Source organism: Lemur catta, chromosome 14 (genome assembly GCF_020740605.2).
Source record: "Lemur catta isolate mLemCat1 chromosome 14, mLemCat1.pri, whole genome shotgun sequence".
Classification (NCBI taxonomy): domain Eukaryota; kingdom Metazoa; phylum Chordata; class Mammalia; order Primates; family Lemuridae; genus Lemur; species Lemur catta.
In genome coordinates, this window is record NC_059141.1 from 18,841,391 (window position 1) to 18,869,090 (window position 27,700).

At 39.0% G+C, this 27,700-nt stretch overlaps 1 protein-coding gene across 6 annotated transcripts in view; it reads left to right on the forward strand.

The window, feature by feature from the left end:
- The window catches only part of SORCS1 (sortilin related VPS10 domain containing receptor 1), a 459,027-nt gene that overhangs the window by 382,664 nt on the left and 48,663 nt on the right, over positions 1-27,700 (forward strand). For all 6 annotated transcript variants that reach the window (XM_045568059.1, XM_045568058.1, XM_045568062.1 and 3 more), the window contains exons 13-18: positions 360-451; positions 2,055-2,162; positions 3,677-3,794; positions 5,309-5,439; positions 8,471-8,584; positions 18,930-19,101. In XM_045568059.1, coding sequence (XP_045424015.1) covers positions 360-451; positions 2,055-2,162; positions 3,677-3,794; positions 5,309-5,439; positions 8,471-8,584; positions 18,930-19,101 — 735 coding nt within the window. The remainder of the gene's footprint in view (positions 1-359; positions 452-2,054; positions 2,163-3,676; positions 3,795-5,308; positions 5,440-8,470; positions 8,585-18,929; positions 19,102-27,700) is intronic.

Genomic DNA, 27,700 nt, shown 5'->3' on the forward strand with positions numbered 1-27,700 from the left:
CTAAGGTTCCTTCCATCTAGATATGTATAATACATGACAGTTAACCCAATATTCTGACATCATCGTAAATGGGAATCAATAGAAATTATCATAAAAATGAGGGAACATAAACATGAATCTGTAACTATTCATTTTTAAAATTTCTTTTGGGCACACCTAAAACCATTTTATATAACGCCAGTGGTATAGGTAGCCCAGGTTAAGAAGCATTGTTCTATAACTGTATTTTTGCAAAGATGTAAGGAAACCTATTTCTATCATGGAAGGGATTTTTATTCTCACATGAATACTGATTCTCTGAACCCTGGCTATGTGTGCATATGGATGTGTGTCCATATATATGTGTCTTCCTCATCCAGATCTTTGAAGAAGAGCACAGTGTTTTATACCTGGATCAAGGTGGAGTCCTGGTTGCCATGAAGCACACATCTCTCCCAATTCGACATCTTTGGTAAGGGCACCTACTGCCTGTGAAACGTGTGCACCTGATGGTTCTGCACTGCTGAGATCAGTGTAGGAGTCAGGCTATCAAACTGTGACTATGTTTGTAATAAAATGTCAACGTCTACTAGAGGGGTGGCGGTAGGAAAGGGTGAGGGGGAGAGAGAGAGAGGGGAGGTTTTGTCCCTTTAGAGAGGAATTGCATTATGGTTTTCAAATGTGACGATACCCTCACCCCCACCAGTACCTTACTCTCTCAACACAATCACAGGTAGAATAATGTTCGCTACAAGGTATGGTCTCTGAGTAGCTTAATTTCTCACAGTCATCTTTTTCAAATAACATCTCCTGCAGTTTAGTATTTGCATTTATTATGTGCATTCTGCAGAGAGTTTAGAAGTTCATGATAATTTTGCTCCTATCTCATCTCTCCTGATCCTGCTTCCTTAGTTTCCTTTTTTGAGGTGACATTCTGCAACCAACTCTGCCTCTAGAGGGGTTTCCAATAGGCTCCTTCATGTGTGTGCTTGACAGTGACTCTCCGTATGTGAGCTTATCCAAAGTCAAAGCCTTGTTCTCCATCCACTGTTAGTAACTTTGATGGCTGAAGGGAGAACTGCAAAAGAGAAACAAAGGCTTAGCTCGGGGAAAGACAGGGCCAAAGGAAAGATCCTGTGTGACTGTCTTAGTCCATTCATTCTGCTATAACAAAATACCATAACCTGGGTAGCTTATAAGCAACAGACATTTATTTCTCCCAGTTCTGGTGGCTGAGAAGTCCAAGATCAAGGTGCTGGCTTATTTGGTGTCTGGTGAGGACCTGACTTTGTGGTTCATAGATGGTGCCTTCTTGCTGTATCCTCACATAGTAGAAGAGAAAAGACAGTTCTCTGAGGCCTCTTTTATAAGGGCACTAATTTCTTTCATGAGGGCTCTACCCTTATCATCTAAACATCTCCCAAAGGCTCTGCCTCCTAATGTCACCACTTTGGTGATTAAATTTTTCAACATTTGAAATTTGGGGAGGAGGCAAACATTTCCACCATTCTGGTGACCCTCAGGACTGCAGACTTCTCTTGCTCTGAAGAGCCTATCCCTCTTCACCGACCCATTCCCTGAGGCCAACCAGGATTTGTTACAGCATAAGAAGGGCAGGCTTGGGATTTGGCCACTTAGAGATGGGTTGGTTGAAATCTCACTAGTAAGTCTTGCAAGGTTATAGCTTTTCAGGATCACCTGTAAGGCTCATTACTAGATAGCAGTGAGGTTTTGGAGAGGGTCACACTGAGGTCTAAGAGCTAATAAAATATCAAAATTTCTAAAAATTCTATCAAAGACTTATTGTAATTCCTTTGTCATACCCTTCTCATCCCCTTATTGATGTTTTAACACATATGGGTCCCAATGGCTTAGTGAACTGTGTTTCTGTCTTCTGATGTGATTAAGAACACTTTTTTTTTTAAATTTCAGAATATTATGGGGATATGAAAGGCTCACTTGGACAGTGCCCTGGCTACTTTTAAAATGTATTCTCTCCTGTGGATAGTATCTTTCCTTTGAAAGGATTATTTTTGTCTTTTGAGGTCCAGTGACTCATTTTTTTCTGTCATTAGGTTGAGTTTTGATGAAGGGAGATCTTGGAGCAAATACAGTTTCACGTCTATTCCACTTTTTGTGGACGGGGTTCTGGGGGAGCCTGGAGAAGAGACTCTGATCATGACGTAAGTGGAAAACCATCCTGTGTTCCAATCTTAATGTAAGGGAACAAATCCAGAGAGATCATTTACAGCTAAGCCCCTGTGATTTGCCACTGTTAGGTTTGAGGTTTTTAGCAAAGTCAGTGTGTCTCATGGCAAGAGCACCCAGCAAAGAGAAAGGAAAATTGCAGACAACCATGTTCTTGGTACTTTGACAGTTTTTAAGAGACCCAGACTGAAGGAAGGGTGGCAGAAAAAGGGCAAAGCTTTTCTCTTTCTGTATCAAATCGACTTATGGAAATTAGAAGTGATTATTTCAATAGAAAATAAAGTTATACATTTAAGACTTTAATATTAAACAAACTGGATAGGCAGAAAATCTTAGGCATATAAGAATGATCTCACTTTAAGTCAGAACACAGAGCTTTATCAAAATGCCTCAAAGGATTGTATTTTTCCCTGGCTCTTTACCTAACCCAATTGTGAGACACATTAGGAAAACCACGAGAACAATCTGTTCTCGTGAAATTGCATTTACACACATTTTTGTCTGGAAAGTGATGATCATTAATTTGTGAAAGACTTGATTAATGACTCAGCTGCCTGAGGCTTTCAAAACATGGACTTTGAATTTCAAATGTGAAACTCTGATACTTCCTTTCTTTAAAAAATTGGACATGGAAAACAGAAAAGGAAGGTTTTAAAGTAGTTGATTCTATCATCAATGAAAATTTCAAAATCAAAGTGAATACTTGGTACATTTTCTAATTCTACCCACTACCACCACCATTTTTTTTCATTGGTAAAAAACAACAAAAATTTAATATGCCTGATAGGTATACTTTTGCCCATGGCAAACATAACTAAATTAGCAATTTATGCCATAATCTGTCTTTATTCAATTTTTATATTTGCAAAACACAGATTTTAAAAATCTGACCCAAAAGGCCACTTTGTGGCTTTTATTCACTCCTACGAGTGGTGATTCAACCACCTCATTAAATCCCTGAGTCTCTCTGAGTAAGGAGAATAGAATGTACGATGTAGGAAACCCTTGTAACTACTTAGCTCTGCTTCCCACCTTCCCTCAGAGCTGGTGGGAGGGTAAAATAGCATGGAAACCATGGGAACCATGTTCATTAGCAAGAGAGCCCAGAAGTCTAATCTTATAACCATGTAGAATACAGCATTTGTGATTGTTTTCTCAAGCATATTTTTTCAACTATTCTTGTGGTACAATGTATACAAGTGGGCTCTTGAGTCAAGCATTCTGGGTTCTGGTTCTACTGGTCCTTAGTGACTTGATTTTGGTTTTTCCATGTTGACAAAACTCTTTGAGCCTCAAGTTATCCTTCTGTGAAGTAGAAGCAATAATAGTACCCTCCTTGTAAATATGTTTTGAGGATTAAATGGCATGATCCATGTAATGTGCTTAGCGTGCATCCAGCTCAAGGTAAACACCCCACAAATGCTAACTGTTGTTATGAATGTTGACATTGTTATCATTGTGATTATTTTTATCATCATGAACTCTGTAGAGTGTTTGGACACTTCAGCCACCGCTCTGAATGGCAGCTGGTCAAAGTGGACTACAAGTCCATTTTTGACAGACGGTGTGCCGAGGAGGACTACAGACCCTGGCAGCTGCACAGCCAGGTAGGAGGAAGAAGACTGAGACTGACCCCTGGGCAGGAGGCATGGGAGGTGGTGGGGGAAAGCTCGTTGCTCAGGTATAGAAACTGGGGTTCTCTAGGCCGAAATGTCTGTCTAGTGCTTTCTTGTATGTTTTGTGTTCCACAGCAGTGAACAAACTCAACATTTATAGCTTGTTGTGAAGTCATTTCTGTTTTTATTGTGCTACGATATAATGAGATAAAATTCAAATGTACTTGGCTTAGACTTACAACTCAAAATGAAATACCAACTCAGCACTGAGATCCAAACATAATTTATTGGAGCATGTCATATGGTTGTGTGGTGGGGGCGGGAGCGAGGAAGAGATCTTCAATTTTATCTAGCAGTGCAAACAGAGACATAAAATAACAAAATTATGCTGGGTGAGCAGTGCCAGGAAAATCCTTCCTCCCCACTGCCTTGATTCCCTAGGATTATATAGTGCGTCTTGCCTCCTTCCAAGGTCCACAGAGAATGAGAATGCAAAATTATCAACAGGAAACTTGTCTTGGATTCTCAGGTCTTCAGCTCATCTCAAAATGCTTGGCTGGAAGCATCTTTTCTTTGATTTTTCAAGATAGATGTCATTCTATGGGCCTCTCAAAGGGTATGATGGAAGTTCTTGCTGCAAAGCCATTCCAATATTCAGGCAAAATAAAAAGTCATATACTCTAAATCTAGACTAAGTAATATATTTGCGTGTAGATGTATAATGAAGCCAGTTAAAGTGAGTTTTCCCAAGAAAGACAGTATGAAGTAGGTTAAACAAAATTCTGTGCCGGTCTTTCTGGAACACAAAAGAAGCTGTGTTTGATAGTGGGTTCTGCATTACCTAGAAACACCCACTGTATTCATAGGCTCCACAATAAAATTATTGCTCATTTCCATTGCTGATATTTTCCCCTTTGGCATGCTTAAGCATTGTGATATTTAAAGCTTTTATTTATTTTGTGGAAAAAACACTGAGTTTAGTTCTCTCACTCGGCTGGTAGACGAACATAAAATCAGTGCTATAAAGTTGTGTGGGCAGAGGCATAATAAATTGGGGCAAAATGAATCTTCACGTTTCTTAGCAATACTCTTCTTTCATATGCTCATAAATGACCAACTATGTAAATCTTTTATTATAAGAGAAATTGAACTTAATTATTACAGATTTGTCGGCAGTACACTAGTTATAGGCTGAGTCTTACTCATCTGTGTACCCTTTATAGCACTGCACCTAACATCTTGCCGAATAAAGGCTTGCTAAATACATAAGCACTTACGCATGTTATTTGACACATTCCTCAGTGATTCTTAGGATTGCCTCTATAGTCACATTCTGTAACAAGGTAGGGCTCTCGCATCAAAAAGAAAATGCTGGTTGCACAAAGGGGGCCACCAAAGTTCATATTACACTGAAGTTTGTAAACATCTCCCTAAACTGCACTAATATGAAACAGGGAAAGTCCAAGCTATGTGCCCACGTGTGTGTCATCCTTGTCTCCTCACAGGGGGAAGCATGCATCATGGGAGCAAAAAGGATATATAAGAAGCGAAAATCAGAGCGGAAGTGTATGCAAGGAAAATACGCAGGAGCGATGGAATCTGAACCCTGTGTCTGCACAGAGGCTGATTTTGACTGGTGAGCATCACAGTTATCCCGTGGAGTCATTCAATATATCACATCCACGTGGCCCTTAATGAAAGCTTAGATTCTAAATAATAGTAACCTACATTGTCTAAGCAGCAAGCCTCATATTCTTATAAAATTACCTCGAGGCCATCGTCATTTACTAGGTATGTACCTGTGTGTATGGGACAATCAAGTGTTTAATTAGACTTAAAGAGGATTCAGAAGATGACAGGTAATTGTCTTCACATAATTGATGGATTCTTAGGACAAAAAGACCAGGTCCACCCTGTGCTGCTTCAAACAGCAACACTGAAAACAGTAAGTGGACTTTTCAGGTTGCAAATATGTTTGTGCTCTGGATGAAAACTCTCTAGGATCTGGAGTTCCCGGTAATGGAACAACGGCCTTCGAAGGCAGTAGATTTTCTGTCCCTGAGAGTTTGCAGTCAGTGGTTAGCTGACCACAGCTTATGAGATCTGTGGAAGACATTCCTCGACTCCATGCTAGGATGGAGGCAGTGACATTGCAAATCTGTAACTCTGAGAACCCAGTGATAAAGAAACTTGTTGCTTTACCAGCATTAAACTAAACTCAGAGTGCCGTAGCATTCTTCCTGGAACATTTGCTAAGCAGAAAGCTAGCTGTGGGGACAGTGATTCCCTTGAGTTGTTCCTTGTGTTCAATGTTCAGGTGAGGTTGACAAATGATTGTGGATGAGTCGGTGGCAACTCCCTTGGTAATTTCCACCTCACTTCCTATTGCCTTTTCCCCTCTTCCTTTTTTCCTTTTCTTTTTGATTTATTTATATGTTTTTAGTTTAGAGGAAGCAATTGCTAAATATGTATGTACATGTTAAAGAATTAAAACTTGACTTACATAAGAACAAAAGTCATTCTTTAATAATTTATTTCTAGCTATGGTGTAATCACAGGTCAGGTACCTGATCATCAGGGTATCAGTGATTAGGCTGAGATACTGTGCACATCACATCACATATCTTGGCAAAAGTGAGCCTTTTATCACGGTAGATCCCTGGAGATGTTCTCTGTATAAACAGTAGTGGGAAGGCCTGGCAAAATTGGCTCCCAGCAGTCAGAGCGATAACCCAGGGCTGTTTCCCCTTTGTCCCTGGGCAAGCCAAGCTAAGAGCCCGCGCTGTATCCCTCTGGGTTCAGCCAGAGGCCAACAGAGCCTCAGTTACATTGGAGCTCCCTGAGAGTTCTGGAGGGGCCTCCCAAAGTGTGACTTCTGTTTCAGTCAGTGCAACGTTCTCTATTACAATGACAAAAATAGTTTATCTCTGTTCTACCCTTCGGGACTGACACCCTGAAATACTTTCACCCGGAAAACTACCATGAGATTTTAAAGTCATTCGTCTCATCCCTCTTTCTGAAGCCTGACTGCTGCTGCCTCTCTTTCAGAAGGATTTGCAAAGGAAGTTAGCATTTTACATTGGTGGTAGCTTTGGCCTTATGAAACAGGCATTCTCTCACAGAGAGCAAATTTATTCTTTGACAGAAAACCAAAGCGAAAAAGTGAGGTGAGATGTCCCAATTTCCCGATTTCTCTTGGAAACATTTGCTTCTTTTTGAACCTTTCTACAAAAGTGAAGATCCAAAAAAAGCCAGTGTTTTGTTATCGTTGTCATCATGGTGGTTGTTTTTCGATTGTAAACTAATCCAGAGTGAAGGAAACAAAGAATAAGGAAAACAGTTAGGCTTCTCCCTCCCCCATCCTTCTCACCCTCAGTCTTGGCCCAAGCCTGCATTCATTTGCGATTGGAATCTGCTACTCCTCCCACCTACTGAAATGCATCCTGAGAAGTGGGAAATGAATCCTGAATGAGGCCATTGTGAGATTTTTCTGGTCAAATGGGATATTTTGTAGCTTCTTGATTTCTGAAACTACTGTGGAAGGTTCATCAGGACCTCATTAGGTTTCTACCAGTAGCTACAGTTTCGGTGATTCCACCTAGCTGTAGTGTCATGAAAGGCGATTGTCACCGAATGTTCCCTGTTGGCTTGGCTCTCCCCTGGGCAGTCCCCCAGATGACCTTGCCTGTCATTCTCCAATATTTGTAAAGGAATTCCCTAAAGTGAACACTGGGTGTCCTGTGGGCAGCAACTGTGAAGTCTTCCTACCCATGCTGTGTTGAACCAGCACCAAATGCAGCTAGTATGTGCAGAATTCTAAGTACCAGCTGCCTGGTGGATGGCTCCCGAGCTGAGCCTGTTTCTCTCTTCCAGAGCTCGTGTGCCAGCATCTCACCTCCATTACACAGATGGGCCGATTCATACTAATGCTTCATTGCTGCCTGCGATTTGTCTGTGCATGTGGAGGTGCAATTTGTCGTCATTCTCTGTGCCCAGGTTCATCTGCCAGAAGCCAACTCAGAGATCCCTGGAGGCACGAATGAAAGGAGGCTGAGAAATTTCCAAAGTAGACAGAAGATTTAAAACAGTTAGTCCCCACTGGCAGCGCTAACTGCCTAGGACAAAACTTTTCCTTAGGGGAATGCTCGAGACACTCCTGAAGGACATTTCCTTTTTGGCTGTGACTTTGAAGCATATGGCTTGTGCACAGAGGGACCTGGCTCAGCTCTACTTGGTAGATCCAGATGTCTTGGAAGAGCATCCCAAAGACATCACCAATAATGAGTACTGTGCCACTCGTGGCTGTGCTAAACTCTGCTTTGGAGCTGTCACTGGGAGCTGAGCTCCCACCATTGCCTGATGTTTTCTCATCACAGCTTTCCCTGGGCCCAACCCCGTCAGCACTGTGTAGCCTTCTAACGAGAACATAATCTACTCTCTCAGGTTAAAGGGGTTTAAATGGCATTATTGGTTCCGTAGGATATTCCCATGAATAATTGATAGATACTCTATGAAGAAAAAGTTCTATTGTTGAGAAGGCATTGATCCAGGGAATGTTTGTGTTTTGGCTAATTGATAGAGTAGAAGTTGGCTGTGGACTAACATGGAATTGTTTTCTGTAATTCTGCTGCCTGCTGAAAGGTTTTTCTCCGCTCTTTCCCCAACAGTGACTATGGTTATGAGCGGCACAGCAATGGCCAGTGTCTGCCGGCATTTTGGTTCAATCCATCCTCTCTGTCAAAGGATTGCAGCTTGGGGCAGAGTTACCTCAATAGTACTGGGTGAGTGTCTGAGGTAGTGACCTGAGAGGCCAGCCTTTGCTGCTCTTGAGCATGTGTTATACTGACAGAATTGCTTCTAATCAAAGGCCACGCTTATTTCCTTACAGCACTATGTAATTGCTTTTTTTGATTTTAATAATGCAGCACAACTTTGCGCTAATTGTGCAAGTTTCATTTGAGGATAAGACACCAGTTGGAAATAAAGAAATGAGATATGTTCCTTAGTTGAAGATGATGATAATGATATTAATATACACGGTTCTTTATTTTTTGGTACTTTTATTTCTAAACTATTTAATCATGTGAGATCAGCTTTTACTCTCACTGCATCCCTGGTGAGGAAGGCCAAATAGATATGTTGTATGCGCACATCCTGTTTTATGCATGTGGAGCCTCGACTCAGAAAAGGAGCTCATTGACTTTTCAGGAGTATACTAATATAATAAGAATGTGTTTCACTTTCTCTCTGGACACATTTAAAGCATGCATTCTGATCTTTATAAACCTGGAACAGGATTCTAAAATTTGGTGTTTAGCATTCTGTGTCATGGGGCTTATTCAATATTATTTAAGAAATAGAAGGAAAAAAATTTCATGACTTTGCCACAAATGTAATTGATATTTATAAACTTACAAGTAGCATATAGAACTTATGTAAATTCTGATTCAAACAAATAATCTGTAAAAAGACATTTTTGAGCTATTGGGGGAAATTGAGCATACAATGGTTCAGGTGATACATTAGTTTGGGCTCTGCAGTGAAGCAGAACCAATAGGATGTATTAATATATTTCTATAGAAAGAGATACATTATAAGGAATTGGCTCATTCCATTATGGAGGCAGGTAAGTCCCATGATCTGCAGAGTGAGGGAGGGAGCTGTTGATTCAGTGGTATTTCATAAGCGCAGATTTAATATTTAATGTTGTAGCCATTATAATGCTGCCATTAAACATTTAGCTTTTCACCTAAAAATATTTAATTACAAATGAAATATATACATATATTTTATATGTTTAATAATCCAATTTAGATCAGTTCTGACTCCCTTTTCCACACAGCTCTGATCTGTTTTGGTAAGCATGATGCCAAACACTTTGCTTTGCATTTGACAGTGAATAATTGTGTGAAGAGAAAATATATAAAATTAATTTGAAAGGGTATATATATATATATGATTTCCTACTAAGTATATTGTTCTTCTATTTGCCTTTTTCATTCAAAAATGCATCTAAAACATCTTTTCAAGTCAGAATATATAGGGCTACTTTTCATCTCATTTCTTTAATTCTATAGAATTCCATATTATAGGATATTTAGTTATTCCCTTTCATGGACATTTGGGTTATTTTGTTCTTTTGTTTTTCTGCCACTATAAACAGTGCTGCAGTTAACATTCTCATAGTGTAATGCTTGTTATAAGAAAGCATACAAAGATATTTAGTCTCTTTTGGCAGTTGGAGGTGTTTCTGCTAGTTCATAAAGGAAATTTCATGCAGCCAACTGGTTACATCTTAGACTTGATTATCAGGCATCACCAAATATCTCCCCCATAAGGGTTAAAACTCTAGCTTTCTGCTCACCTGCTGCCTGTGAGTCCCACAAAGTAGATATTCATTTGTATTAACTGCCTTCCTCCTTTACAATCTAAATGCCAGTAGATTCTGCAAAGGAAAGCTGAGAGAGGGGGAAGTAGGACTTGGCCAAATTAATAAGGTGAAGGAGGTCATTTCATGCAAAAAGAACAAGAAGTGACCCTGGAAAGGGGCCACACTGGTAGTTTTGTTAAGGACAAGCCCTAATGCCAATGCCCGGGAGCCGATAGAGTTAAATAGCCACTGTGTACCCTAGGTATCCAATGCCAATTTTAAGCCTGTCATGGACATGTTATGCTCAGTCAGCACAGAATCTGTGTTAGCCTCAGGGCTGGGATGAAGTGCAGAGGAATCACAAGTGCAGGGCTGGCCTGAGAGTGAGAGCCTCCATAAATGATGCTCTCTGGGCACTTCACTAACCCTTACAGCATAGCACGTTGTGCAGACATGCAGTCTTCTACTGAAAACCCATCCCTTGTCAGTCAAGGTTAACGAGCCAATCTCCAAACATCATTTTTTTTTACTTTCTTAAATGCCTAACTTTATAAATGGTCATGGTTGCTTTCACAGTCAGCTTATCACCCTGTGTATATAGTAGTGTTCTCAGGTTCACCCACTTCTCCATGATGGAGAAATCCTAGCATTGGTTATGATCGTGCCCTATAGAAATGCTGTTTTGAGGAAATGCCAACATTACTATCAGATTCACTGTGTAGAAGTGAATGGTTGTACAATTTTTGTTTTAGTTCTTGGCTAGGTCTTAGAAAAGTTGGATGGAGTAAGAAGTGAAATGGGTGCAGAATGTCCCTCCAGATAACTATGACCACCAGTCTTGCTGCTTGGTCCAGTGGTGTTTGGGTTTCTAATGTCCACATCATTGGACCACATGTGGGTGAAGTCTTGCTGTGTTTTTCACTGTTGGCTCCCTTTATCTTTTCACCCTTGGCCCTCGCAACTTCCACAAGCCATTTCATGTCCAGATGGAAAACAAGAGGCTTGTACTTGGGGCTCAGCCTGTTACGGATTGAGAGTGAAATATAATGCAGGATGTTTTGTTTGGTGAAAAAAAAAAGTAATTTTCGAATGACACAAATAAAGATTTCCAATCTAACTTCTGCCATTTACTGTTATCTTGAACAAGGGACTTTGTTTCTTGGAGCCTTAGTTCCTTAACCTATACAATTTTTGCTATTTGCCTTCAGGGTTTGATTAAATGTGATACATTATATAAAGCATGTAGCACAATGCCTAGCACACAGTCATCACTTTACAAAATGCATGTCCCATCACCAATCGTTGCCATCTAAGGGCTTCTCTAGAGTGAAGAGAAAAGAAGGGGAAAAACTTCCTTTTATTATGAATCTATAGTCCAGACATGTATTTGGTCACTGTAATACTGAGATCTGGGATATATTTAATCTAAGACGCTGCTTTCTCATCTGCAAAACAAAAAGAATAACCCACGTAGGCTCATAAAGTCACGTAATTAGAAAGTGATGGAGCCGCTGTACACCAAAACACACGTCTGTCCCTCTGTGCCACTCAGACCAGATAACTTGTTTGCCTCATTACTGAGCAGTTTCCTTTTGCTCAAATAAAATGAAATCGGTATTCATTTGTGTATTTTATTCCACATTTTATTACATGTTGTAGTGCTGAAATAACCCCAAATTCATTCCTCTTTGTGTCCTCATCAGTGTCTATAAATATCTCAGTTTGCACATACACCAGCACAAGCTCATTTAGTTGTACTTATATATGGTTAAATCTTGTTATTCTGTTTTGGAACCAGGGAACATATGGCAAATTTAAGTTGCTAAATTAACTAGGACATCACTTGTTTCATGCCAATGGTAAAGGATTCTGTAAATATAAAATAAAGTGGGCATTGGATAGGTTTATTCTAAGAAAACAAGATAATCTTCTCAGGGGACATATTTCTTCTTGCTATTAAGCTAGAGATATTTCTAGACATGTTAAAAAAAACTGTGTATAGAAATTTCTGTCTGTGGTGTTTCTTTTTACAGGAACCATTAATCCCTCATAAAAGAATATACAAAGGCAACTCTTACTGTTCTTCAGGGTTAGTTTCTCAAGATACAATGGGGATATTTACTCAAGAAGCACAATTTTTTTTAAATAGCATAAGTTCAGTATCTATATAGAAATATTTAATGGGTTCAGTAAAAAAGTACACATATAAATTCTAGCAAAATAGTTATCTCCATACTATCAAAATACATTTGAAATGCTTTTTATAAACAAGTTTTGGTGTCTTATTACACAGTAGGATGACTAGAGTTAATAATATTGTGTATTTCAAAATAGCTGGAAGACAGGATTTTGAATGTTCTCACCACAAAGAAGTGATAAATGTTTGAGGTGCTGGATATGATGGATTTGATCATTATACAATGTATGCATGTATCGAAACATCACACTGTACTTCATAAATATGTGCAATTGATATGTATCAATTAAAAGTAAAATAAAACTAAAAAAATTCCTCTCTACCTCAGCCATAAAAACACTTAGACCCTGGCTGACCTGCCATCCTCCTGGATTTTCTATTTTCAGGGTCTTGGGGGGCTTTGATCTCTTCCCAGGCAACTCAGTTTCTAGTGCCTTGATGATATTTTGATGTTCAGTCTGATCTCCACTCAGCGAGATTTGTCAGTATGCATCAAGGAAAATAATTGGTCCTAAAAGTGGTGCATGTGTTTAAAGTCCACAGAAAGGAAATCACTTGCATTATTTACAGACTCATCGCGGCGGGGGCCTGTGTAGCTGTTTGCTAGCCAAGAACCATGCAGTCTCACAGCAGACACTCAATAATTGTTTCTTGCTATGAAGTTGACTCTTCAGAGTTACCTGTTTTAGATGAAGTCTTCCATGTTTTCATGGGGTGGTATCAGGACTGGAAAATGAAGAAGGTGGTGAATATCCCTATATGTGGAGACCCACTTTCTCACATAACTGTTCTTGCCCACAGCAATACTGTCGGCATTAATGATTCCTATCCAGGTGCTGTGGCGTAGTGGCAAGAGAATCTCAAGCATAGTCCAGAGGCCCAGAGCTGCCAATCATTCCCTGTGCAACCCTGGACAACTCTCTAAACTGGGTTACCTGTTCCTAATGTGCAAAACAAAGGGATTATAATGGATGGTCTTTTCCTTCAAGCTCTGACATTTCCATGACCAATTGAAATGATTCACTGTCAGGATTCCTTGGACTACAGGTGCTCAAAAGAAAGAAGGAAACATTTTCATACAACTTAGTGGTACAAATAGTTGATTCAGATAGTGGATTCTATGAAACATTCTCATGATTCTTAATATTAAGTCATTTAGCTAAATGTGGCCATATGTCCCATTTCATCAAGCTAGTATTCAAAATGAAGTCACATTCCATTTACTATTCAAATTAAATGACTTGTGCTTCCATCCTGCTTAATACAAGAAAAGCTTTCTTCCCTCCACCTGGTCTGACGTATGCCTGTCCCCTAATCCCTAGGTCTGCTTAGTCAGTTAAAGGAAATAGTCCAGAGAGCTGTTGCCTTGAGGAGACTAACTTGGAAATCCTGCTCAGTCCGCTGTGGAACCCCATTCTTTCTGAATGCTGATGCTATGGCTGCTGCCTAAGATTATTGCTGATATGTGGGCACATTGCCACCCCGAGCAGACCTCGTCACATGGGATCCCCTTTGAAGCATAAATGGCCATCTTTGGGCTGTCCGCGTCTATTGATGAAGAGTCACAATGGCTAATGTACAGCCACCAGTGAGGTCTGTCAGTCTGGAAGCCCAGTACAATCCCTAGTCATTGAAGATCAGGAGATGTGGGCCACCACCACCACTGCTTTCCCAGAAGCAGTTTGTCTGGGTGCAGGGGTGGAAGAATCTCTCTCTTCCTTAATTGTTAAGTCATGCCACTGCAGCCCTGGATACTCATGTCAGAAATCTATAGTCATATAGTTCTTTTAATTTGCACACATGAACATACACACATAGCTGTTTTCCCCATTGCACACCTGCATTGCTAAGGTGGTAGGTCTTGGAAGATTTTAAGTCTAAGCCGTACGCAACTATCCCCCTTCTCTGTCCCCAAGGCTTGCTTCATTTCCTGCTTCATTAAGTCCAATGTCATTGTAACAAGACAAGGTTTTCCCTTGAAAGCAAAGGCACATAGTACAAGCAAAGAAATGAAACCATTTAATTTTTTCTCATTGTGAGTGCAAATGAGGGACACCATTGCTCAATAACAATAAGATCTTCCTAGGGTACCAGAAGAGCTAGTGTTCCAGTTCTGCCTTGATCATGACATGTGATAACTATTGTGAAAAACAGGGAAGGGACAGCTTCACAGAGAAACAGGTTTTCTAAGCTGATTATTAAAAGGATGAGTAGAAGTTTGACAGGAGGAAAGAGCATCCCAGGTAGAATGAACAGCAGGGGCAAAACAAGACATAAAGTGTTCAGAGTGGCCTCAGCTCAGGAAGCATGTCAGGCAGTGGAAGGAGTTGAAGCAAGAAAAATGCACTGAGGTCAGATCATGGACCTTTACTTTCAACGTGAACTTTACTCTTTTAGAATAGGCCCATAGGAAGTTTTGAATGATTTTAAGAAAGGAATTGGCATGATTGAGTTTGATCTTAAAATGATCTTGGCAATGAGAATGTAGCTCTCATTTTTAGGGAACTTGCTATATATAATAGCAAGTTAATATTTAATACTTAAATACTTTTTCTAACTTTCGATATTTTAATTTTTATTAAGTTCTTACAATGGGCCAGACTCTATGCTAAGCCTTTTTAAAAAATGCATTCTCTCATTGATTCCGCCCAAGAACTTTATGAAAGGAGTCTGTAATTTTCCCTATTTTATAGCCAAAGAATCCAAAGATTGGAGAAAGCTTGGTTAAATTGCCCAAGTTCGTATAGTAAGAGAGGGCATGAATTTATTGGTTCCACAATACTAATTTTAACTTTCAGGTCAGTGGTCTTTGATCCTGGCTGCAAACTAGAATCACCAGGGCAACTTAAAACAAAAACAAAAAAAACTGACCCCAGAATTCTCAATTAAATCAAAATTGCTGGGGGCAGGGCATGGGCATCCCTATATTCTAAAAATGCCCCCAAGTGATTCCAAAGGGCAGAAAGGGAAGAGATCTACCGAGTTAGACAACACTGTCACCTTAACGTACACTGAATAGTCTTAAACATCTGTATTCCACCATCACCACCTCCAAGTGACAAGGAAAATAAAATAACTCCTAAATAGAAAAATCACAGAATACAAAGACTTTCAATGTTCTTTTCCAGCTTTACTCACAAAGCAAAAATATGGCCTTTACCTTTTTTAAGACTGCCAGGCAGCACAGAAGCAAAAATCAAAGATGGTAGGGACAAAAAGGCAAACATGACAGAGGCATATCAAGATAGGAAGGAAGAGAATAGCCGAAATTGGGGTTGTTGGAGTAATAAGACACGATCTACTGATGACCCGTTGGTAACATAGAAGGCACATTTGCAGAATGTTTCCTTTCCAGTAATTGTACGAAGACTCCCTCGCCATTACAAAGCACTTTTCTTCTTGGCAGATTGAAGAATGCTTTACCAACTAAATGCATCCCAGTAATATTCAGAGCTCAGGTCCAACATAATCATAAGTTGCCTTGTTATTACGGAGGTAGCAGTCCCATTTAATAACATATTAAATGAATTATTCATTTATGTAACTGAGACCCATGGACAGCTGCTGGGATGAAAATAGAACCATTCTGTAATGCAAAAAGCAGGTGTGTGCTTACTTGGGTAAATGAACTCTGTGTTACAGCACAATTTTCTTCTAAATTTCAGCGACAGGTCTGGTGGGGCTAATGTGATGCCATTTCATACAGGAAATAAAATGGTTTCAGAATGGTTTTTAATGAGCATTTAAAAAAATTACCAACAGTCTTCTCTGTGGCAGAATCCCAGGGGGGATAGATTCGTGCTTTGGATTTAAGCAGAACTCCTGTTGTTGCAGGATTCAGGAAAGCCTGAGATGATGATTGGTCTGAATAGTGACAAACAAAAGGAATATTCTCTAGCTGATGATGCTAGTGGTGATGGTGAGCCCATGCTTCTATAGCTGCTCACCAAGAAAGAGTCACGAGTATGCTTGGATGTTAAGTAAATAAAAATCATAACTTGACTTTAGTTTGCATGGTGCCTCACCTCTACAGCATGCACAGTTAAACTCACTGAGATGCCGTAATTATCCTGGGTGGTATTGCTGGCCATGTTCTTTCTACCATTGCCGGCACCAGAATGCTACCATTCTCCAATGTCTGCACTGTGTTTTTTATTTCCTTCTCTCTTCTACCTGCCCTTATTTTCTCTTTCAATATGCACACACTCACAAGCACCTACAAATTTTTTTTTTAATATCAGATGGGATGATGTTCAAATGCTCAGACACGAAAATGGCTAATCAGAATGGGCAGTCATGTCAGTGCTAGAGCAGGGTTTTGCAGCCCCCTGATGTGCTAGGTGTTAACTCATTAGTTGCTGGATTGTGAAAAGAAAGCGGAGACTCTAAGGGTAAAGATCAACACAGCTGGGTTGGCAGGTGAGGTGCTTAGAGGGTTTGGGGCAGTGGTATTAACCAACTGCCATCCAGGTATTTCAACGTTTAAACTGTCATAGTCAGACCAGTATGGACTTCCTGGTTACCAGTCTTGCATGTCTGGGGTACAAGGAAGCCCCCAAGGAGTTTAAAGTTCACATAGTGACACACAGGAAGAAAATTAAACAAGGCCTTAAAATTCCTATCAAGTAAATCAGAAGGAATCCTTAGAGAGTTTAGAGGAGGGACAATCTTACTCCATGTAAAGAGGCAGTGCACAGCAGTAGTAAAGAGGGGACGTGTTCCAGAGACAAATTGTCTGGGGTCCTGGCTGTGTGAGTTGGAGAAAACTGGTTAACACCTATGAATCTTAATTTCTTCACCTGTATATCACGAATAATTACAATATCCTCCTTATTGGGGATATTTTGAGGATAAATGAGATAGTTCATGTAAAGAGTTTAGCACAATGACTAGAACATAGCACTCTCTATGAACTTCCTACTATTTTACTGTCATAGTCAGGGAAATTTTCTTAGAGAAGACAGGAAGCAAGCTGTGCCATAAAGGGTGAGTAAGTTTTAGGCAGCTGATAGGGCATGCAGGGGGACATAGAAGCAGAAAGAGCAAAAAATAAAAAGTACTTTAAAGAGGATTAAAAAGAGAGAGAATAGGGCTTGGGCTTGTTGGGGAAAAATAGAAGAGTAGAATGAAATTAGCTTGTAGAGAGCTTTATGTCCCAATGCCCAGGATTACAGAGTTTGCACCTATATCCTAAGGGCCTTCCAAAACCGTGAAGTTTGTAAACAGGAAGGAGAAACAATAATAATAATAATATTAAATAAAAATAATTGGCAACATTTCATGAACACTTGCTAAGGATTAGGGTGGTTCTACGTATTCTGAATACATTAATCCATTTAATCCTTGGATCTCCCCTGGAAAGTAAGTGAAGTGTTAATGGACCTTGTACCGATCTGTAGAGTTCAAAGCACTTTTCTAGAGAGTATCTCCTTTGACTTTCTCATAGAGAAAAGGTCACTGGCTAGACTTAAATAGATTGGAAAACTATGCCAGTTTTGTAAATAGTTTCACTGGAATCCAGCTGTGTACACTCTTTTCTATATTATCTATGCTCACTTTCATGCAACAACTGCAGAGTTGAGTATACTGTGACGAAGATACAGCCTGCAAAGCTGAAATATTTACTATCTGGTCCTTTATATAAAACGTTTGCTGACCTCTGGTCTAGAAGGGTGGAGAATAGGCTTTGATTGCCTTCAATTTTGGCTCTATCCCTAAGTCTAGGCAAGTAGACTTGGGAAATAAAATATAGAAATAAGGAAAGTGGTTGCTGTGGACTCAACCGTAAAAAAGACAATGAATAGGTAACACTGAACTTCAAAAATCTTAAGGGTTGGTCATCCTAAAATCAGAGATTCTAATTTACTATGAATCTGATAAATTGTATCAGGTAAATTTGTAGGATAATTCATTTTTTCTACTAAAATTAAAACAGAGATAAAAGAGTAGGAAGGATTTACTCAATAGCAAAAACTGAAGCCTCTTTAATGTGAGGTTTCAATAGTTTAAACTTTCATGAAATATTGAGTAAAAGTATCAGATTTAGCCAACTTGTTCTGCACTACAACATTATTGTAGCATTTCCTATGAGATCTAACGTTGAGTCATATATTCATAATAATCTGTTCTTTGCCAGAATTGCAAATTCCCTTACATTGCTCATTCTAGTCCTTAAGTATATAGCCTTTGAATTATCTCCTAGATTATCCATTTATGTCTCTTCAACTAGATTATTAACTCAGTGAGAGTAGGGACCATATCTTCTATAGCATTTCCCATAGCTCCAAAATGAAGACATGACTTATTAATTGATTAGATGAATAAAAGAAGTCAATTAAAATGCTAAGAATTAGATATAATGTGTGACCATGATTATTTATCTCTCTACTGGGTACTTTATATGAATTAGCCCTATGTGCTTTGTATGAATTAGTAACATGAAAGGTGATTGGGTGCTTATTGATGGTCCTCAGGGTGAGGCACCATAGCCAGTTTGAAGACTCAGGAGAGATTCACATAGTAATGAGCTGCTTTACAACGTGAGCTTTTCTCCATTCAGGTACAGGAAGGTGGTTTCCAATAACTGCACCGATGGCGTAAGAGAACAGTACACGGCCAAGCCACAGAAGTGTCCAGGAAAGGCCCCCCGGGGGCTCCGGATCGTCACGGCTGATGGAAAGCTGACGGCAGAACAAGGGCACAACGTTACTCTCATGGTGCAACTGGAAGAGGTGGGACTGATTCCTCTCCCCCTTCTATTAATATTTTCTAGGGCCAGTGATTTTTCCTAATAAATCATGGTTTTGTTTATATATCTTCTTCAGCTTTCTCAATTTTATATGCTATTTATTTTTTAAATTTTATCCCACTTTTAGCTCCTGTTTTTTTGCTGCTGTTATCATTTCACCTTCCCTGACACATTTCTACAATTACTTTCATTTCACTGCAAATTATTCTTCATTCTTTTTTTTTTTTAATTTGAGATGGGGATCTCGCTCTTGCTCAGGCTGGTCTCGAACTCTTGACCTCAAGCAATCCTCCTGCCTTGGCTTCCCAAAGCCCTAGGATTACAGGTGTGAGCCACCGCGCTTGGCCTTTCTTCATTCTTTCTTAATCTCTTACTTTTGAGGGATTCTATTTGGATTTAACCTTGTCTTACTGGCACTGTTAGCAAAATATTTTCTCAGAATACGTTAATGCTATTCCTAGAATAATTTAATTCACACATATAACCAGTCAACCTAAAAGATTCTAATGCTTTCATCCTCTCTCAGCCCAAAGTCTTGGCTTTTCTTTTCCAAAGGCAACATCATGGTCATTCATATAGCACTGAGGGTAATCTAAACATAACTGAGGATAATTTCTTTGGCAGTTGAAGGTTTATGTTTTTGTAACATCTCAGGGATATCATTATAATCATCAATTATTATTTGCCAGACTGATATTGTCTGAAATATCTGACTATTTAGATGGTGGTTAAGATAAAATGGATCTTATGTATTTTAGAGTATACACAAGAATTTTGTCATCTTGTAAATGAGAAGTAGGTGTTCCCTAAAGTATAAGCACTTGCATTGAATTATTTAAATCATTAACCTGGGCAGTCCTACCTTCAACCATGTTTTCTGGGTACCTAAAATATATGTGGTCAGCACTGTGCTAGGTGCTGTGGATGCAAAGGAATTTTAAAAGTTAATAACAACATGAGGATTAAAATATCTAATATTGACTTTCAGCTTCCTTTTCTGATATTTCAGAGGTCTCAGTCTTTAATATGTGTAAGAATCACCTGGAGAGTACGTGAAAACCACTTTTCTTGGCCGCATCTCCAAAGATTCTGATTCAGCAGATTGGGGTGGGGGCCCAGGAATATGAATTCTAACAAGTTCACAGAGTATGCATTATGCTTTGAGAAGAATAAAACAAAAACAAGAGAAAGGCTAGGAGTGTAGAGAAGTCAGAGGCTCTGGAGTATGTCTTAAAGGGGGAAAGATGAAGTGATCAAGATTGTTTTATCAGGTTTGATCAGAATTATTAGTATTTTAATTCCTGTAGGAAAAATAATGAGGTTGAAACTCTGTCTCAGATCATGCTCAGGCTTCTGGTCCCAGGGCCCCTTAAAGAACCACTGCTGTAAGCCAATATTCCTTTCCTAATTACCTCCTTAATGAGTGCCTTTCAGCCACACCCAATCTTCTAAGCACTAATGTTCGCAAAATTCTTCAGTTGGAACTAGCAAGATACAGGCCAATTTAGGCCAATCAGAGTTGCTCATACTTTATATACATAAACTCTATGGGGACTTCTGCCTGAAGGCTATAATAGATTAGCTTGCAGCAAACCAAATATGTATATACATATATGTGTGTGTGTGTGTGTGTGTGTGTGTGTGTGTGTGTGTGTGTGTGTGTGTGTGTGTGTGTGTGTAAATATTTAGAGTGGGAGGGACAGAGAAAGGGAAAAAGAAAAGAGGAGGAAGGGAAGAGGAGGAAGAAGGGGAGGATTGGAGCGTGAGATGACTATGTAGAGATTGAAAGGCTAAAATTCTTTTCTCCAGAGATGAGAAATTCACTGGGGTGGGTCCGACATTTTATGCCATTTTTCCTGTCAAGAACTTTGTCAATTCATATGCCACACTATACAAGAGGTTCACATTTCAGATTCCCAGTAGAAGTCCAGGCAGAAAATATTGGCTAAATAATTGTTGTTGGACTCGCGAGGCTTGGAAGATAAAAACTGGACTTCAGGGATACCAAGGCAGCTGGGACTGATGAAGTGAAATCCCAGAGGGAAGGGAAACATAGAGAAGGAGCACATGTCCTGTGCATTTTACCTAAGTGCTACAGGAAAAATAGAAAATAGTCACTAAGAGGATGAGAAATTAAGCAAGATTTTCAGAAGTATTACACTTTGGAAAGATAAAAATTTGAGTTCAGGGCTTATCAAGCAGGAAGGCTCTTATGAATAATGCAAGACTTGGTTCTTGGGTTCCTGGGACAGCCCCATCCTAGGAGTAAGGACCAACCAGAATTAGACCAGACCCTCTGTACCCTGAAACCCAATCTAAAGTCACTTCAGTCTCTGAATAGGTTAGGGTGATTTTCCCCAGTCTCAAATGCCTGTTAGAAACTAAAATAAACTGTCCTTAGAGAAAAATAACATAAAACAGAAGCTTTACCTGGTTTTTTTCCATATAAAATATTGGGCATTAAAAAAAATCAGGTATACCAAGAAGCAGGATGAGGGGGGAAGCAACAGAAAAAGAACAGTAGGTGGCTGAAGTACAGTATTTATTTAAAATATACTTAAAATAACAGTGATTAATATGTTCATGAGTATGAGACAAACATGGAAAATTTAATCCTGGAGCAATAATGAGTATTAAATATCAAATGGAAGTTGTAGAAATAACTGACATAACATAATCAGATATAATAACTGGTATTAAGAACTTAGGTTTATAGCAGATTAAACCCATATGAACAGGGGACCAGTTAAATCTAAGAAAGGACAGCAGGAAATATACCATCTAGATCGTAAGAGAAAATAATAGAAAATAGAGAAAAAGTAACAAGATACAAATGGAAAGTGGCGGGAAGGGCTAACCCACATGTAACTGCAGCCCCAAAATGGGAGGAAAGAGATAAGGAGCCAGAATCATTTTTGAAGAGATAAAGGCTGAGAATTTTCCAAACCTGATGAAAGATATCAACATATCAATACATAGATTAAAGAGAATCAGCCAGCAAACTCTAAGAAGAATATATAAAAAGAAAACACACATTTAGGTATTATATTCAAACTGGTGAAATCTAAATATGAAGAGAAAGTTTTAAAAGCAGCTCAGAAGAAAATGGAATGACATCTTTGAAATGCTACAGAAAGCACAAATATGAGAGTATGTGTTAAAGACATTTCATAGATAAACAAAAACTGAGATATGTATCATGTAAGGCAATTTCTCTAAAAGGAAATATTAAAGATAATTCTTCAGGCTTAAAGAAAATGACCCCAGATAAAAGCTAAAAAGATAACCAATAATAATAATGAAAGGAATAAAGAGCAAGATAGTAAATATTGAAACTAATAATAACTATGTAAACCAATAATGATAATCAGCTGAGGGATTCAAAATATATGTAGAATTAAAATGCATTAGATCAATGACACAGAATGTGGAGCAAATTAAATGGAGCTAAACTAGTTTAAAGTCCATGAAATGTTGGTGATGAGGTAAAGGTACTATTTTATGTTAGAATCCAACATGCCTGGAATGTGTGCTTCAATATCTTGAATAACAATGAAGAGTAGTAAGAGAATGTTTAATTATCAAGCTATTGACAGGGGAATTGAAATAACTTTAAAAATTTTTCATTAATCCAAAATAAGAAAAGCAAAAAGGAGAACATAATACATTTGAGACAAATATAAATAAATACTAAAATAGTAGATATAAACTCAAATATTACATTAATAAGAATTATTGATTTTTGTATCTTGCTTAAGAAGTCAGTATCTAACCCAAGATCATGAAGATATCATACATGAGATTTCTGTTTAGCTATCACATTAGTGTCTATGACCCATAATGAATAAAATTATTTTAGATACAGGTTAAGGTTTATATGTTTTGTTCATATGCATATCCCATTGACCCAATATCATTGAAAGACCATTCTTTTCATGCTGAATTGCTATGAGCAGCAGAGGCAGAATTTATGCTGAGACAGAATTCGGACTGTTATTTCATTTCTAAGAACACAATCTAGCAAGATCTGAAACAAGATCTTTCACTTCTCGTCAGCTCTGACCTTTGTACAAATGATGGAGAACACACTTTAGGGACAGAGGCCAGACTCTCATCTGTTCAACTTTGCTTTCCATGTAACAAAGATCATCAGGCATCTCAAACTGGGCTGAGTGATGTGGGAACAGATGGAGAAATCTCGTTCTAAGACGTGTGAATTCTTGCCTTCTGGGCATAAGAAAGGAAAAAAAATAACAAGTCAGTTCATTCCTCTTGAGTGGGCAAAGCTACAACAGCAGGGATGAAATCTGCTGCCTTCAGCTGTCAGATGCAGCCCCTTGACGCTCTTCTGTCCTAGTGCAGAGGACCACGCCAAGAGGACCGTCTTCACATCAGGAGGCCCCGAGGACCTCACATTTGATTGTGAGATTCAGAGCTAATGATTCACAGAGGACTCCTTGCAGAAACAACTTCAGTTTCTCTGTTACCCTCTGCATCATATACGTAGGCATAGGAGATGCACACAATAAGCAATGCAGAAAAAAGAAAAGCAGCGTGTTTCTGAGGAGTTGGGGAGCATTGAAATTTGAGACAATGATAATTCGATTATCCAACATGTATTGAGCACTAGCTATTCCAGTTTATGAGTGCTTTGCATGGATTATCTCATTTACATCTCACAGCAACTCTGTGCAAGTAGGTTTTCTCATCACTGTCATTTTATACACGGTACAGTTGAGGCACAGGTCAGAGTAACTTACCTGAGATTGCACGAGTATTAGAGCCGGAGGTATTAGAGCCAGGAGTCAAATCCAGGGATGATATCTTTCCTTTCTATTGCTTCTCTATGATTGAAAGAACCATTTTCCGGGAAAGAACATTACATAGTTTCTAAGGGTAGAAACCCTTGGCTGGGGACAGGGAGTAATAAAGATCAAGGAATAGAAAGAAAAGACAAGATATCATCTGTGCCCAAGACAGTTTGGCCTGTGGTTGCTCCTGTATTCTTAGACACTAATCAATAAATCTACCAAGATGTTCCTTCTGGCTTTTCAAAGAATATTCATGGCTTGGGATCAGTTTGTTGAAAAACATTTCAGCAAAGAGATGCTAAATCCTCTCTGGGGTTTCTCCTTCTTTGCAAACAGTGCCTTTGTTGAATGCCTACTGTGTCTGGCACTGTTTTATATATTCTGCAGAATATTGCAAAACAGAGGATATGAATGCAGCACCCAAGGAATTTAGAAGCGATGTACAGCAAATTCCTCCAGAGGCTTGAGTATGAATTCGGCTATAATAATTTTTTTTAAATTAAACCCAAAACAAAAACAAATAAAAAAATCACTGACATGTGCCTCCACTGGCAATACATTGGGTCTCTATATGCTCCTCGAAATCTCTAAGAGTCCATTTCTCACTTGAATTTGATGCTTCTAAATTTACTTTGAAAATAGTGTCTGACTCTTGCCCCATCCCTGGTACCAATTCTATATGACAATAGGGATATTAATGGCATTCTCCTGATGCCTGCAAAACAGCAAGTCTTCGAGGTGCCAAAGGAACCCAAAGGTCTTTTTTACATTCTGATATAGCATTGCAGTGTGATTAATGCAGAAGTGGGCAAATGATTCACCTCCCTAAGTTGGCATAATATATATATATTTTTTCTTTTGGGCACCAATGCACATTCCTCTGTCTGGCAGTTAATTCATGTTTCAACTTTCTCCTACAGTCTTGTCTTTCATCTCTGGGACTAGGTTGAGCTAGAGACTGATACAGCCCTCTTTTCTTTGTCCTCTGTTACTTGCTTACAAACCTCTCCATGCGATCTCCATCTCCTCAGCACATCAGCTAAAGCATAGAGACCTGAGAAGCCAACTGCCTTGGCACATAATTTGATATGTGTGTTTATTTATTTGTTCTTCAACAAATATTTTACTAAGTACCTATTTGTATCATGTACTTTTCATTCATGAGTCAACACACTTTAGTTTGTGGGAATACATGTTTTGAGGACCTCTGTTATCTTGAGTTTTAAATAAAAATCTAACCACGTAAAGTAGAAAGTGCTTAATAACTTGTATTCATTGAAAGCAAAAACAAAAACTGATTTATTACACTATATTGTAATATATGTTTGGCATCCCCTAGTAAATGATAAATACCATTATGGTAGGAATTATGTCACTCCTGATTTTAATTCTAACATCTCTGTTCAATGTGCCTAACGTGTTGATAGAAACTCTGTAAATGTGTGTGGATTTGGATAGGCTTCCTCAAAGAGTATAGAAAAAAAGCCTAACTTAAAAGGCAAAGAGTCTTAACATTTGAATAACGTTTAAAACATGTGAAAGTCTTCATCTGAAATCTAAATCTCTTCTTTTATCTTTTACTAATGCATGTCCTAATTCTAACAAAAGAATATCAATGAAAACATTGCTTAAACTAGAGCAAAGAATAGAACTTCTTGAGAGAAGATTGTCAAAGATTAGATACACTGATGCTAGTTTGTAGCTTCATATATAATAATAAATACTCAAGCCAGAATATTGCATATTTGACCTGTGCAAGAAATAGAATGCCTTCCTGCAAATAGCATATGAAGTCACCCTCAAAATCTAGGTGACAAAAATGACTCCATAATACAACTCCTCCAAAATCCCACAGCTTGGCTAACCTGATGTGTTACTTAGAGAACTACATAACTATGCTGAGGTTGATGAATAATTCCCTTGTCAGCAATCCCATCCCTGTTGCTTTTAGGGTTCTCTCCAAGTATACCCTAATAAAAGAATCTTCATTAGAAGCAACAAGGTAAAGGAGCAGTCTTGTTTCCATCCTAGACTCATTGTGGCAGATCCAGGAAGAATACACACACACACACACACACATATGCACATACACACAAAAATCCATTTATGCATCATTGTTTTCTTAAAAACAAAGAACAATTAATTCAAGGACCAACCAAGAGAGGAGTGGAGGAGTCCTTGAAATTGTGTCTAAGAGGCTGACCATTTTCAAACTAAGCTTAAATTTTAGGAATCCAATTAAAGGTGTTCTGCACCGAGATCCAAGCATGCAATGAGAGGTGGCATCTCAGTGTTTGGAGGGTCACTCAAGATAGATGTCCTTCGGACCATTAATGAGCACCTAATGAGCCTATAGACTTTCAACACGTTAACTCAGCTTCCCAGGGAAAATCCACTGCAAGAACCTGAAGGTACAGGATGGACAGCAAAGGGCCTAATCAGTCTTAAGAACTCAACAAAACCTATTTGGAAGACATTCACTTGAGAGAACTGGTAGGCAAAAGTAGCTTCTGCCTGTTATGGAAGATAATTAGATCTGTTTTAAACAGCTGTTAAGAATAAAGAGATACAATTCTCTGCATAATTTAAGACTTTTAAATTAAATGTGAGGCAAGGGACTGAAATTAAAACTTTGATCTGTATCTCATTGTTTTAATACTTCAATTTACATACAAAGACTGGAACTTAATAAGCAGAATTCATGATTATAACTTTTGTGAGATTTAACTCCAAAACATGAGGACTCTGTCCTCATTAGATGGATTTCAATGATCCGTAATTTCATATACATTGAGAAGCTTTTGGAAGCCTAAAAGTACCCACAATGTAATAACACTTTGTAAATACTGTAGGATGCTGCCAGCCATCAGATGGTGGAGAAAATGGCTCTTGGTAAAATTTTCTGTTTGACACTCATTTGTCAGAATTCAAGACAGAATTTGACCTATTTTTTCATTTGGAGAAAAGACTATTAGGTGCCTTTTGAGGTGGCACAGAGAGTCAGCAGGCTGTGTCAAGTTGAGGCAGGTATCAGTGTCTAAGCCAGTTCAGTTCTGACATAGAAGCCTCAGCTTTTCCCTCCTTCCACACAAAGGAGCGGAAGCTGATTTCAATGAGCCATGGAGATTTAAGAGGCTCTCTCATGTATTATTCCGTACTCTTTTCAGCTTTCTTCTCTTTGACTCTAGCCAGGTAATTGAGCCACTTCGTTTCTTCTCCCTTGTTGCTCGAGGTTAAAAAGGAAAGAAGGAAATGAGGCGGGCAATATAGGTTGTCTTCAGCCGGAAGCCTAGCATCTGAAGTTCAAGTTGGATTGGTTAGCGACTGTTTCGAAGGCTCCACTTTTCTCTCCCCTCAAAACTGGTCCACCTATGTTGAGGTATTGCTGTTCTTTAGGGTCTCAGGGAAAAGATATTTGCTAAGAACTCTAGTCTGCCTTGAGAAGCAAAGAGAGATACCTGGCTCAATTCTGAGCTTTCCAGTTCGGAGAACATTCCAGGGACTGGAGTCATGAAATAGTCTCAGTTTCAATTTTCAATCTCCTAGCCTGCTTGCTTTAGGCCCTACAACTCCAATGTCCCACTTCATTCACATGGGTGGTCACCACTCCTGAATTAGGGCTCCGCCACACCATGCAATCCTTGCCCGAGTGAGTAACTTCCTTAGGCTTCTGGCTTTGCATTTTGCCATTCGTTATTCCATGACTCTGCCTTGGCAGCTCTGTCCTCACCCCAATTCACCACTGATGTGCAGTGGACGCTCTGCACCAGG